This window comes from Oreochromis aureus, linkage group 23 (genome assembly GCF_013358895.1).
Source record: "Oreochromis aureus strain Israel breed Guangdong linkage group 23, ZZ_aureus, whole genome shotgun sequence".
NCBI classification, from domain to species: Eukaryota; Metazoa; Chordata; class Actinopteri; order Cichliformes; family Cichlidae; genus Oreochromis; species Oreochromis aureus.
In genome coordinates, this window is record NC_052963.1 from 2,818,278 (window position 1) to 2,832,473 (window position 14,196).

The 14,196-nt window shown below is 41.7% G+C and overlaps 1 protein-coding gene across 1 annotated transcript; it reads left to right on the plus strand.

The window, feature by feature from the left end:
* The first annotated feature begins 6,117 nt into the window (after positions 1-6,117).
* Positions 6,118-11,360, plus strand: LOC116329961 (cyclic nucleotide-gated channel cone photoreceptor subunit alpha-like). The gene is made up of 5 exons (XM_031752100.1): positions 6,118-6,185; positions 7,703-7,801; positions 9,622-9,723; positions 9,805-9,911; positions 10,006-11,360. Exons 1-5 carry the CDS (start codon positions 6,118-6,120, stop codon positions 11,358-11,360), a joined length of 1,731 nt encoding a protein of 576 aa, XP_031607960.1.
* The last annotated feature ends 2,836 nt before the right edge of the window (positions 11,361-14,196 follow it).

Here is a 14,196-nt window from a genome sequence, read left to right on the forward strand (position 1 = left end):
AATAAGATGATATATATCAGAAATGCTGATTTTACAGCAGCAAAATGATTGTATCTCTGCAGTGTAAACATTTAATGAGCTTTCCACCTGCACAGAGTGGATAGACAAACAAACTGAATCATCATAAATACATTGTGTTATATTTATTACTTTATTTTTTTAAATTCTCATTACTATATTATTATAGCACTAGGAATAAATAATAAGGAAGGATTCTGGATCAGCACCATGATGCAAACTTGTGGCCACAGTATATACAGTACAGTATTCTGGAGAAGGTATAAAATGTTACTGTATGTGTGTGCGTGTTTTATGTGTAACATGTTTCTATCATTACTTTATGATGGATGAGGTGCGAGAGTTGTGAAGCGATTAGATTCTTGATGAATGTGGGTTCGCCCTGGTTCTGTGTGCCCGTCTTTAACTTTGAGCACCCGGCCCTTCAAACATCTCTGCACGGCCCTGAGGCCCCCGTAGAGCACACATGTTCAGTCTGCAGGAGTCACAGGGCCGACCGAGCCAACCAGCTTCCCTCACTCGGTCACCGCCATCCACAGAGCCGATCGAGATGGTGTGCAGTGTTTCAGAGAACAGACTGAGCTGTGAAACTGTGAACAGACACTGGCAGGGAGTCTGTCCACAGGCGAGTGATAGCATCACACTGTCAGCACTGTCTCCTCCCACAGTAAGCATGAAGAACAACCACCAGTGACCTCTCCAGGGAACTAGCTGGCTCTGGCTACTCTCACAGCAGAGCGCTCATTGGTAACTGACTAATAATGAATTAGTAATTCATGTTAATTACTGTTAATAATTAATGAGTCTGCAAAGGACAGAACTTTAAGCTCCAGCTTTTTCAGGTGTCGGGTTTGCAGCCAATCACAGATCCAGCCTTCCTGATCAGTTTCTACAGTGTGTTGTGTCTGTCGGCGTCTCTTCTGCTGCTCACGAACACAAATGCACTCTAGAAAAGGGTCTAAGTCGTCTCCACCTGCTACAGCAGCTGAATTCCTTCGGGGTGAACAGGACTCTTCTAAGGACGTTTTACCACACTGTGGTGGCTGAGCTGCACCCCTGAGCCTTTGGCACTCAGTGGCCCAAAGAAATTTAAAAAATGATGATCTTTATGTTCTAAAGGATGAGATGATTTTGTTTATAACAGCTGCTTCAAACTGAGGCCCTTTTGGCTCCTGGGCACGTGTGTCCTGGTTTAGTCAGCTGTTAGTCAGCTCACTTTCCTTCTGCATAAATCAACCTGCTCACCTGTCACCACATGCTGGTAGATATGATCTGTTTGCATCAGCACACCTGTGTGGCAAACAAAAAGAAACAAGCTCCACAGCAACAAGCAAGGCCCACCAGCTAACACCAGTGAGCAGGTGTCATACTACAGGAGGGGCGGGCATTGATGCATGTGTTTTTCCACACATGCATCAACACCGAAGCACGTTTGGTAAATGCACTGTGCTTTTCTTCTCTATCTGAGCACGCCACGGGTTTATACACTGAGTCACACTCCAATGAACACATCAGGAGAAACCCAGGGGTTAGTGACCCTGAGCAGCCCAGTAAGTTCTCAGTCTAAATAATGAATAACAATGAAGTGCCTAATATAGTGCTCATTATTTCTGAACACAAGAGGGCAGCAGCGCTCCGTGAGTCAGTGCCTGTGACCGTGCTGGTACCTAATCAGGAAGACGCATTCATACATAAAAGCCTCAACATAGATTCAGTCTGCACCTACAAATAAATGTGATGTGTGCAAAGCTTCAGGAGCCACCTCAGCAGCTACAGACCAGAGGAAACAGTAGACTCAGGACTTGATCAGTGCTTGGGATGTTTTTCTGTTAACCCTACAGGAGAACTTGGCTAATTATTTAAAGGAGTGCTCTGGAAACCAGGTTGGAACCTGTGTTCTTGGCAGCATCGAATAAGTAAATCAGACTGTGTGTGTTCAGGTTTTGCCAGCTGTGCTGATTATTTAGACTTATGTTGTATTGTTTCTGTAAAGCTGGAAGGTCTTGTGTATGAAGGCACATGATGATGCTGCAGGATGTTCCTCTGGGGACGCAGGTAGAGCTCCCACTGAGGCTGTAATGAATTTAATTGGTGAGTGAGATGAGTGGCTGTCAGCAGCTTGTTAACACATCAGCAGGTCTGGGAATTAGCAGAGAGATCACAGTGAGAGAGCCCTGTCTGCTTTTACAAACCAGCTGTTGATTGTTGCTGAAGCACCAGGCCTCGCACTTAGTCTAGCTGTATATGTTTCATTTGAGCTCCAGCGCTTTGTTTATTGGTACTTCTACCCAGTACATCAGTGTGCCGTGCATATGGCACAGACATGGCCTCTATAGTTCCTATAGGGAAGTCCCTAAACTGGTTAATACTAAACACAGCACAGTGTGTCGTGGTGAGCTGTTGGTAGGCCATGAAACATTTTCTGCCTGAGCTTTTACAGATTTCACTACGCACTTGACACATGAGCTGTAGAGCTGTTTGAACTCTCATCACTTCTTCTTCTTCTTCTTCTTCGTCTGCCAGAAGGCATCAACAGATTAACTCCAATCTCATTTACAGCTCCTAATCTGAGTGGCTACAGCTAAACACACACACACACATATGAGCACGTCTTTCAGTGATAGCTGCATCATTTCTCCTCATATGAAGCCACAGACATAGCCACTACCTCACTGATGTAAACCTCAGTCAGATGATGACTGACTTTGAAGGAAACCGCACACTGTCCTGTGCAGGCATCTGTCACATTCACTCTGCAGCTGCTCTCACTCAAGCAGCAGAGACGGTGACCGAGCTCGCAGTCCGGTTCAGATTAGTGCAGGCTGCAGGAGGATGGACCTGCTCCTCCGTCAGCTGCAGGTGGAGTCTGATGTTTTACTTTAGCCGTCCACGCAGTAAGAGGATTTACTCGGACTGGAAGGGATAAAAATAAAGAGTAACTGCAACTCCAATCAGTCCTGTTTATCCATCCAGGGATCCATGCTTAGAATAATATTAGACTGCTTTTATATTTATCAGTGCAGGAATATGTCTCTACTCTCTACCTAAAGGAAATGGTGTCAAAATATTTTAATGTATGAGATATTACACCAGCACAAGCTACAGTCACTACACTTAGTCACAGTGGGATTGGTTCCATAAGCAAACTGTAAGTACACACTGAAGCCACCGCGCTGCACTAACACACACTGTTCACGTCACACTGCTGTAGAGACGCCTGTTCAGGGCTTTCAGTAAAACGATCAGTGCAAGTTCTGTGAAGTTAAGACTCACAAAGTCCATCGCGTACAAAAACCATGGTTTGTCACAGACTGTGTCACCAGTTCTTTGTCTCTGGTGATTCTTGTATGCAGAGAAAATGACTCCTTCGTGTCTCCCCTCCCTCCGCCTCCTCCCCCTCCCTCCATCTTCTGCAGGGAGGTGGTACAGAGTGCACAAGAAGCAGAAAGTCTTCCACACCACAGGAAAAGCTCATCCACCATAAAGCATGACTCTAGTTTTCTGCAGTGGCTTGCATTAGAAGACAGAGAAAAGTCCTTTATGTGGAACTTGCGTATGTGAGCAGGTGTCCTCGGCTCGGTTCTTGAAGGAGAAGAACAAACCTGAGCGACATGGGATTTACTCCACGCTCATCTTGAATTCCCTTCACAGCCTGAAGCTGCTCAGCATCATCATCTCTCATATTCAGGTAAGCCAAGTTTACACAATAAGAAGTGACTGTGATTGCACAAAGAAAACTGCAAAACTGCCCAGAGTCAGAGCTTAAATGTCAGGTTGAAACTCTAATTTTAGCTGCTGTGATCCCAGAGCAAAGGGATTTGAGTTAACAGTGCTAAAGTAGAAACATGCAGAGCTAATGAGGCTAAATAAAGATAGGAGCTCTTTATCTGCAGCTCAGTTAAACTAAACACAGACTCTGGTCACAACATTGTTGCTGAACCCTCTTCTGATTTCATGTGAATGCACCACATTTTCTACTGAAAAAAGAATGAAATGAAATATGTATGTAGAAGCCCAGCCTCCAAATGTTTCTGTTGATTAGACCTTTTTATGTGTAATCAGACACAGATTTCATCACCATACTCTCGAATAACTGCAGGCACAGAGTAGCTTTTAGAGCTGAGGTTATATGTGTTTGGACAGTTTCTGCTCCTTAGGTTTGAAATAAAACAATGATTTCTACGCTAGAGTTTTTAATTTCACATTTAAAGATTTGGTTCAGTTTTATTTATATACTGCTACATGCATATTAGTTATTATTAATCTGTGAGTCTCTTCCACGGGGTGTCTTTGTCCTGTCCTGTAAATCAAAGTACTTTCTATTGTAAGGTAAAAAAAAAAACCTACAATAATACAGAGAAAACCCCAACAATCGGACAACTTCCTTTTGAGCAAGAACTTGGTGACAGTGGGAAGAAAAAAACTATTTTTAACAGGAAATAACATCCAGGGGCAGCCATTTGCTTTGACACGTTTGGGGCAGTGGATATAGAAAGTACTTTATAAATAGAAAACATTATTTATAGTCTACAGAGGAATTTGACAGAAACAAGTCAAATAAAACAGAATATGTTGTTGAACATCCTTGCCAACAGTTACTGGCTATGGATGATTTGTATCACAGCAGCCTTCACTAGGTCTTGCTGGTGTGGTAAATACACTTAAAGAGCTTCATACAGCATGCCTCCTTTACCCATTCACACACATATCTTCCACCCTATTCATCCTCAAACCTCTGTGGTGACTTTGGTGGTATGCTTCAGATCACTGCCCTGCTGTGGCAGTTGTGGTGCATTTGTCTCTTTCTGCAGTTTGTACTCATTTCTCCCAAAGGTTGATTCTGTTCATCTGGACGTTTTCAGTGGGAGAAATCTTTGGGGTGGACCAGTGGTGGCACAGCGTGTTTTGGGGTTTAAAAGTCACAGAGACCCGGTGTTTAGAAAAAATGTGTCTCAACTGCTCCGATACTCATTTCTGTTTGTTTGACATGTTTAGCACACAAGTCCACATTTGTTTTTAAAACGCATGATTTAATGTTGAAAGAAGCACATTCAACTGACGAGTATGAAATACACTAACTACTAACTGTGTGACTCTTAGAAAGGTAGGACCCCAAAACCAAGCAATCTCTATGCAATCACCACCACTTCTGTGCTGCAGTCATATCAAACTGCATTTGGAAATCACATAAAATCACATCACACACCTAACTAATATTGGACCAAATTCACACCTGCTCCTCACATACAAGGTCTTAAATAATCAGGCCCCATCTTATCTTAATGACCTTGTAGTACCATATCACCCTATTAGAGCACTTCGCTCTCACACTGCAGGCCTACTTGTTGTTCCTAGAGTATTTAAAAGTAGAATGGGAGGCAGAGCCTTCAGTTTTCAGGCCCCTCTTCTGTGGAACCAGCTTCCAGTTTGGATTCAGGAGACAGACACTATCTCTACTTTCAAGATTAGGCTTCAAACTTTCCTTTTTGCTAAAGCATATAGTTAGGGCTGGACCAGGTGACCCTGAATCCTCCCTTAGTTATGCTGCAATAGGCTGCTGGGAGATTCCCATGATGCACTTCACTCACTATGTGTTAATAGACCTCTCTGCACTGAATTATTAGTTTTTATTGGTTCTGCCAGAGATTTCTTCCTGTTAAAAGGGAGTTTTTCCTTCCCGTGTCGCCAAAGTGCTTGCTCATAGGGGGTCATATGATTGTTGGGTTTTTCTCTGTATGTATTATTGTAGGGTCTAGCTTACAATATGAAGCGCCTTGAGGCGACTGTTGTTGTGATTTGGCGCTGTATAAATACAATGAACTGAATTGAACTCAGTCACACTACCAAGCCAAAAGAGTGCTGTGAATGTGGGACTTTGGGGTATTGACTTTTGGCAAATGGCTTCAAAGCGTATGAACATATTTACTTCTATTTAAACTGCTCATTGTGCTTACACTTTAATTAAGACAGCTGCATGCACATGAGCAAAGTGTCCTTTGACTGCAGAGAGTGTATACAGCTAAACAGGCTCAGTGCAGGCCATGTTTTCCTGTAATCCAATATGTCACTTGGATTTTTCATTTGAGGTAATCTAAAAGGATGCACATTGGAAGAAGCAGCATCGGGCCTGCAGAGCCCGGCCTCAGCAGCCAGAGACGAGGGAACAGGTGAGCTTTCAACGCAAAGCTGCAACAGAACATTATTATACTGAATGGACTCACATCAATATGCTGTTTTCAAAAGTGATAAAAACATAACTAGTTTCAATTGCTTGACAATTAGATTTCCACGTACTCAGTCAGACACAGCCAACACAGCAGAGCATGAAGGAATCTGATTCCAGGCTCTCTCTGACACAATAAAGTTGAATAAAATAAAACAGCATGGAGCACAGAGTATGAATGAATTAGTGGAGCTGTCCCAGTGAAGAGCACATGCAATACAAAATGTCCTGAGAGCTGCAGCAGAGATCAGGATGGCACTGTTATCCAGTCTTTATGTCAGTAAACACAAATGAATAAAAGGTTTCCTGTGTTGTGCCACTCATGTACACGCTCCCACTGTGGACACGCTGACACGTGTTACATGTATTTACAGACGATCTTGTATTATTCACGTGTTCAAACCCGGTTACATTCTCATAATTAACCTGTGTGTGTGCCTCCACTAAACTGTGTCTTTGTGTGTGATGCATGTTTATCTTCCCGTGGTTGGTTTCCTGGTGCCCGTTATGACCGTGCTTATTCTTAAACTGCTCCTTGATCGCAAATTCATGCAATGATTTGTCGATCTTGCAGCGATGATCAACGGGTCTTCACCGCAAAGAACGCAAACAACTGCAACAACAATGATGGGTAAGATGACATCCTCTCACACATCTTTATTCTCATCTCACTGATGAGTCAGAAATTCTCCACGTCCTTGTACAAATTCTACAACTGTCCGCAAATCTGTCAGTTCAGGCAGCTGAATAAGTGCTGTGTCAAATCTGTTGTTCAGATGAGGGTCTGATTTGGGGCTAGGCAATCAGTGAGCAGAGGTGTCATCACTAAACACATTGTCGTCATCAAAGGCAAGCGTAGGATGTTTGTGACAGAGATGTGTGTTATTCTTAGGTTAGACTAGAGCGTAAGGGCTGATTTTAGGACTTTATGTAGAGAAGGCAGATCGAACAAATTAAATGTGGGACAAAGACTAGAACTGTGTCAGGAAGCATTTAGCATGTGAATGGGACCTCAGCTCCCTCGTTAATGACATTTATTCTCAATATACTGAGACTGTATTAAAGGAGCTCACTTGAATTTAATGCTCTTTTATTCTCATGTATTGTCTTTTTATACCAGTAGACTTTAAAACTGTTAACTGTCATTCAGTCGTCATTTTGTCTGGTGACCACTGGGGTTAAAGACAGGATGCATCCCTTGACAAGCACATCATTTCTGGGCTCGAGCTTGTAAAAATGAAAGTCTTGAGATTCACCTTCTAGCAGTTTCCGCCAGTTATTAGAAGCTTGCCTGAAGGCAACTGTTGTTGTGATTTGGTGCTATATAAATAAAATTGAATTGAAACTGTATCAGAGGATGATTCTGACACAGGAGGAACCCCAGATCGAAGATGATGAAAATGTCAGGAAAACAGAGAATATTAAGAGTGCATCTCCTACCTCTGTTTATGAACATTACAGAAAGAAGGACGACAAAAAGGATGAAAAGAAGGACGACAAAAAGGATGAAAAGAAGGATGATAAAAAGGACCCCAAAAAGGATGACAAAAAGGAAGAACCGTAAGTACACTGTACTTTTTTGGATGTAACAAACAGGGTGAGAAAAGGTGTGGATATGAGCAAAGGTTATCCACATAAGAGTTTGCAGAGTCCACCAATGGCTCAATATACAGTTTACATAAAAAGAGACTACCGCTCATAATACCATTTTAATCATACTGCTCAAAATGTAATGTTATGTTAAGGGAATATTTGGACAATTTTAACTTTGCTTTTGGATGTAATTTTGAATTCAGCATTCAAAAGGTTTATTTATTTATATTTTATTTTATGTAAAGATTGTTAAGAATTGTACACAAAATGGAAACAGAGGCTGTTTGCCTTCAAAGTAAAGTTTTGTCTTTTAACTATCCTTCTCCAGAGAGTCTTTCAGAGCTCATCACAGCACAGAAACAGCTTTAGTGAAGGTTACAAATGATCTTCTTATGGCCTCTGACAGTGGACTCATCTCTGTGCTTGTCCTGCTAGACCTCAGTGCTGCGTTCGATACTGTCGACCATAATATCCTATTAGAGCGATTAGAACATGCTGTAGGTATTACAGGTACTGCACTGCAGTGGTTTGTATCATATCTATCTAATAGACTCCAATTTGTGCATTTACATAGAGAGTCCTCTTCACCCACTAAGGTCAATTATGGTGTTCCACAGGGTTCAGTGCTAGGACCAATTCTGTTTACATTATACATGCTTCCCTTAGGCAGCATCATTAGAAGACATAGTATACATTTTCACTGCTATGCAGATGACACCCAGCTCTATCTGTCCATGAAGCCAGGTAACACACACCAATTAGTTAAACTGCAGGAATGTCTTAAAGACATAAAGACCTGGATGGCCGCTAACTTTCTGCTTCTTAATTCAGATAAAACTGAGGTTATTGTACTCGGCCCTGAAAATCTTAGAAATATGGTATCTAAGCAGATTCTTACTCTGGATGGCATTACCTTGGCCTCCAGTAACACTGTGAGGAACCTTGGAGTCATTTTTGACCAGGACATGTCCTTCAACGCACATATTAAACAAATATGTAGGGCTGCTTTCTTGCATGTGCACAATACCTCCTTGAAACTTCCAGAAACTACTCTCCAATCAGTCAGGGAATACAGTGGTCCCTCGCTATATCGTGGTTCACCTTTCGCGGCCTCGCTGTTTTGCAGATTTTTTTTTTGTGCAATTTTGCATGCTTTTTTGTTTTGTTTTTTTGTGTTCTGCGTCCTGATTGGCTGTAGACCATTGTCAATCAATCTCGTGCCGTGTCTCCTGTACAGTACAGAATGCGTTCAGCTTGTCAAATTTACATAAATCTTCAATCGCGAGCAGTGTGACTCTGAAGTGCTGTACTGTATGTTTGTAAGTTTTCTCTCCAACAAACACAACAATGTCGAAAAAACGTCGTCACCTGCGGGTGGCTTTGGTTTCGTTCTATAATACTGGACTTATTTTTCAGTATTATAATACTGGACTTATTTTTCTACGAAGGTTTGAGCTTTGAGAGTGTTTAAACAAGAGAGAAAAGTGTGAAAATGTCCATGCCTGTCTGAGAAAAGTGTATAAAGTGTGTAGTGAGGGGTTTTACAGCCTTAAAACATCTATAATAATTGTAAAAAAAATAGAGCTGAACCCCTAACCCTAACCCGGATTCCACTTACAGCGTAACTCCCGTCATAAACGAGGGACCACTGTATACACTTTATCCTTGCAACCAGGTTGCCGATCAGCTGTGACTACTACCAAAATTAAACTCACATTGCATTTCAACCTTTTTTAAATTAAAATAAATACGTACTTTTATTTAAAAGGGAACTTCTTCTCATTTAGGAAGGAGGTGTGGATCATGGACCCAGCCACGGATATGTATTACTACTGGTTGCTCACAATAGCTGTCCCAGTGTTCTACAATCTGATATTCCTGGTGGCCAGGTTTGAATTCATGGTATTTAGTATTTTCTCTTATCGTTGTTAGTGTTCATAGGTCTCAGTCATGGTTTTGTTTCCATACAGGGCTTGTTTTAATGAACTACAGTATCAAAATTCAACACTCTGGATGGTTTTGGACTATGTATCAGATGCCCTCTACTACATTGACATCTTTGTGAGAGCCAGGACAGGTACTGATAGAAACTTAAGATTTTGAATATGTCATTATTTAAAACCTTGAGTACAGTATATGATAATGACTATCATTTTCTTATTTGTCAATAGGTTTTCTGGAGCAAGGACTTCTTGTAAAGGATGCAAAGATCCTGAAAGAAAAGTACATGAAGACGCCCCAGTTCAAGTTAGACATGTTATCAGTGATTCCTACTGACATTGTTTTCTTCCATATCGGAATCAACAACCCAGAGTGGAGGTTCAACCGTCTCTTTAGGTTAGGCCGTCTCTTTGAGTTCTTCGACCGGACTGAAACACGAACCAATTTTCCAAACATCTTCCGAATCGCTAATCTTGTACTTTACATCATCATCATCATCCACTGGAACGGGTGCCTGTACTTTGCCGTGTCCAAAATACTTGGTTTTGGGTCAGACACTTGGGTCTACCCCGGGCCAGCAAAACCAGAGTTTTCTCAGCTCACCAGACAGTACATCTATTGCTTTTACTGGTCCACTCTTACCTTGACCACTATTGGTGAGACACCACCGCCAGTCCGAGACGTTGAATACTTTTTTGTCGTGGTTGACTTTCTTACTGGGGTTTTGATCTTTGCAACAATTGTTGGAAATGTTGGAGCCATGATCTCCAACATGAATGCTGCACGTGTAGAGTTCCAGGCGAAGATCGACTCTATCAAGCAGTACATGCAATTTCGAAAGGTCACTAAAGACTTGGAGGCCAGGGTGGTGAAGTGGTTCGACTACCTGTGGACTGAGGGGAAAACCTGCGATGAAAAGCAGGTGCTAAAAAATCTGCCAGACAAGCTGAAGGCAGAGATAGCCATTAACGTACATCTGGAAACCCTAAGAAAAGTGCGCATCTTTCAAGACTGTGAAGCTGGTTTGCTTGTTGAGTTGGTCCTGAAGCTTCAGCCTCAAGTTTTCAGTCCTGGGGATTACATCTGTAAGAAAGGGGATATTGGTAGGGAAATGTATATCATCAAAGAAGGAAAGCTCGCTGTAGTAGCAGATGATGGCGTTACCCAGTTTGTGGTCTTGAGTGACGGAGCTTATTTTGGAGAAATCAGCATCCTTGGGATCAAAGGTAGTAAGGCAGGTAACCGAAGAACAGCCAACATTCGAAGTGTGGGCTATTCTGATCTCTTTGCCCTGTCCAAAGATGATCTCATGGAGGCACTAACAGAGTATCCTGATGCTAAGAATGCTCTGGAGGAGAAAGGAAGGGCCATTCTGATGAAAGACAATCTCATAGATGAGTCGCTTGTCGCTGCTACTGATGCTAAAGATTTGGAGGACAAAGTTGATCAGATTGAAGCCAGTTTCGAAATCATGTCAGCGAAATTTCGAAAGCTGACAAATCAATACGAGTCCTCTCAGCGCAAACTCAAGCAGCGCCTCAGTAATTTATCAAACCAGTTCAGAAGCCTCAGAGTAGATGAGTAGAGACTGGCCATCACTACTACTTAGGGAGTGTCTTCTTTACAGGGACTAGTACACTGCATCCGCCCAGTACTTCCAAAGATGCAAAAATAATAAGACTGCCGTCAAACAATGTTTCCACACATAGGCAATAACATTGGGTCATACAGCCACGTGGACCATTATGTCTTTTCTTGTGATAGTGATAATAATAATAGGCTGCACATGATGAACAGAAACATGTGGAGGGACAACCCTGGAATAAAAGCAAAGACAAAACTGCCACAAATGGACAGCAACAGCAGCAGTCAAGCAGGTTCTAAAGGAGCACTATTTTAGCATCGGTGTGAGCATCAAACTAATATTGGTGGGAAACATTTTCTTTACTACTCTGCCCAGAATCCCAGAGTGGCCTGTTCAGCAACGACACCATGACTGGGGCTTTGCACATACAGGACCTTCTCCTTTTATTCTGGTCAGAACTCTTCTGAAGGACGAAATTAGTCAAAACAATTCTAAAAAGAACCTTTTATGAATATTTTCTATATTCATTAAGCAGAACAAGACCACACTGACAAGTTTCAGTTCTGGTCATTAAAGTGTGATAGAGAGATTTGAGACTACAATGAGATCTGGAGATTTAACAGCTGCTTTTTGTTGCTGCCTTGCCTCTGCGTGTTCTGAGATGACTGACAGAGTTTTATGCCAGATGCAACCTTGAAAGGATTTGTGTCTCCAACTGGAATCAAACTAGTAACTCTTTGCTTACCAGGTGAATATGTAAACCAGTACACAATGGAACCACCATGGAGACCAGGCTCTTAACTGACTGCCTCATTCTTTAGCACAGAAAAAAAACTGCTGTGCTGATATTTTTGAAAACAGTTTTTTTCTAAAGCTCAGGTAGACTTTTACCATGATAAGCATATATTAGGAGGTGCCGCTGGAACACAGGAGTGATATTTGCTGAATGGGCCTCTGTACACCTACACAAATATTCTATTATAAAAGCATTTCAAAATATGTACCATCAAATTTTTATTTTAAATATAAAGAACTGTGCTTTCTGTAAATAAATAAATACATTATTAATATAAATAAATAATAAATAAGTGGCAATAAACTCTTGAAAAGTGGTGTATCGTTTTGGAAAGGCTGACATTATTTTTCCAATAATTCCCCTGAAACATGCTGCAAAGCCTCAAGCCGTGCAGAGACTTGAAGTTCACAGAGTCATGTCAGCGGAAGTAGGGCCATGCAGACTGCAGATGTAGGTACATCTGCCCTAACTTTAAGCCTCAACAACAAACAATAGACACCACAATTGTTTTTTACAAGTAATTTTCACATCTGAAATTTGACCCTGGGAGTCTGTGGGGAATTTGGGGAAGCCTCAGTTGGCAACTACAGGAACTGCAGTTTTTGGCACTTCCACACAGCTTCAGGTTGAAGCTCAGGGCTTATGATTTCCATTTCTGTTTTTATATTCAACATTTGATCAGCTAAGCTCCTGTGAACTATGTTAGTCAGCAACACTAATGTGCATGAGGCAGTGAAAGCTTAGATTACAGAGCTCTGCAGGCATCACTGAGTAAGCATCTACTAGAAGTGTGAACATTCTTTGCATGCTTTATTTCAGAGAAAATAAGTTGTGTTGTTCCAAAATATTAAAGTGCAAAACAAAGAAAAAAAAAAAAAAAAATTTAAAAAAAATTTAAAAATTTAAAAAAAAAAACAAAAAAAAAAACAAAACAAAGAATTGTTTCTTTTTATGTCTGCATGTATGATTAACAGTGTTGACATTAAGTTGATAAGGGCGCCTCCTGGGTGAGGTGTTCCGGGCATGTCCTACCAGGAGGAGGCCCCGGGGCAGACCCAGGACACGCTGGACAGATTATATCTCTCGGCTGGCCTGGGAACGCCTTGGTGTTCCCCCGGACAAGCTGGAGGAGGTGGCTGGGAGAGGGAGGTCTGGGCTTCTCTGCTTAGGCTGCTGCCCCCGCGACCCGACCCCGGATAAGTGGAAGATGATGGATGGATGGACATTAGTCTATGTGAGATCTTTAGCTGTCTGCTAATGGATTTTCTCATTCTCTTGAGAATTGTGTTTGCTTTTGTTTTTTTTTACGATCAAACTTTTCTTAACAATAAAGGCACTGAATATGTTGAACTTGCCACTGTTCTTTTGTGAATGCTGGCTGTGTCATCGTCTTCTGGTTCTTCGTGTGATCCTGCTTCTTCTCCGAACTTTTTGGAGTGAGGAATAAAGTTATACTTACACGTGTAGTCTTTTAAATTGATGCCAGTCTATATAAACTACTACAGCTGGCATTTATTTGTAATCATTACAAAAAAGTAATTGCTGTCTGCCTGCTTCTTGTTTCCAAACACAGCACACAGCGCAAATAATCTTTCAAAAGGATGCAAGAAGCACATTTCTGTGTATAACCCATTATCAGCGTTTTCAAAATATCTAAACCTACCAAAATGATCATTTCATTGACCAACCCAAATTTAAAAATGTCCGCCCTTCAATGTACTTGGACTTGTTTTCATCTGTCATGGTTTTAAAAGCAAACCTATATTCACCCAGAGAGCAGCTCAGGAGGTACAAATATCCTTGGACCAGATCATAACCCCGAGTCGCTCTCCGATCCATGTGAGTGGGTGAACCAGGTATGTTGTATTGAGTGCCCCGGGAAACTATAAGAATCAGTCCATTACCTAACAGGAACCATGTCCTGCTCATCAAGAGGTGAAAAGTAGATTTTATCCCACACAATTTGCCTTATTGCATCTTTGTGGCATGATGTTTGGGCCTGCTCTTAAATCGGGACACCAAGAAACCTGTGGAGTCAAA

Coding starts and splice junctions, on each gene's coding strand:
- LOC116329961 (XM_031752100.1), top strand. CDS start 6,118: ATGCACATTGGAAGAAGCAGCATCGGGCCTGCAGAGCCCGGCCTCAGC. Junction 6,186..7,702: donor AGCCAGAGACGAGGGAACAG/GTGAGCTTTCAA, acceptor TGAACATTACAG/AAAGAAGGACGACAAAAAGG. Junction 9,912..10,005: donor CTTTGTGAGAGCCAGGACAG/GTACTGATAGAA, acceptor ATTTGTCAATAG/GTTTTCTGGAGCAAGGACTT.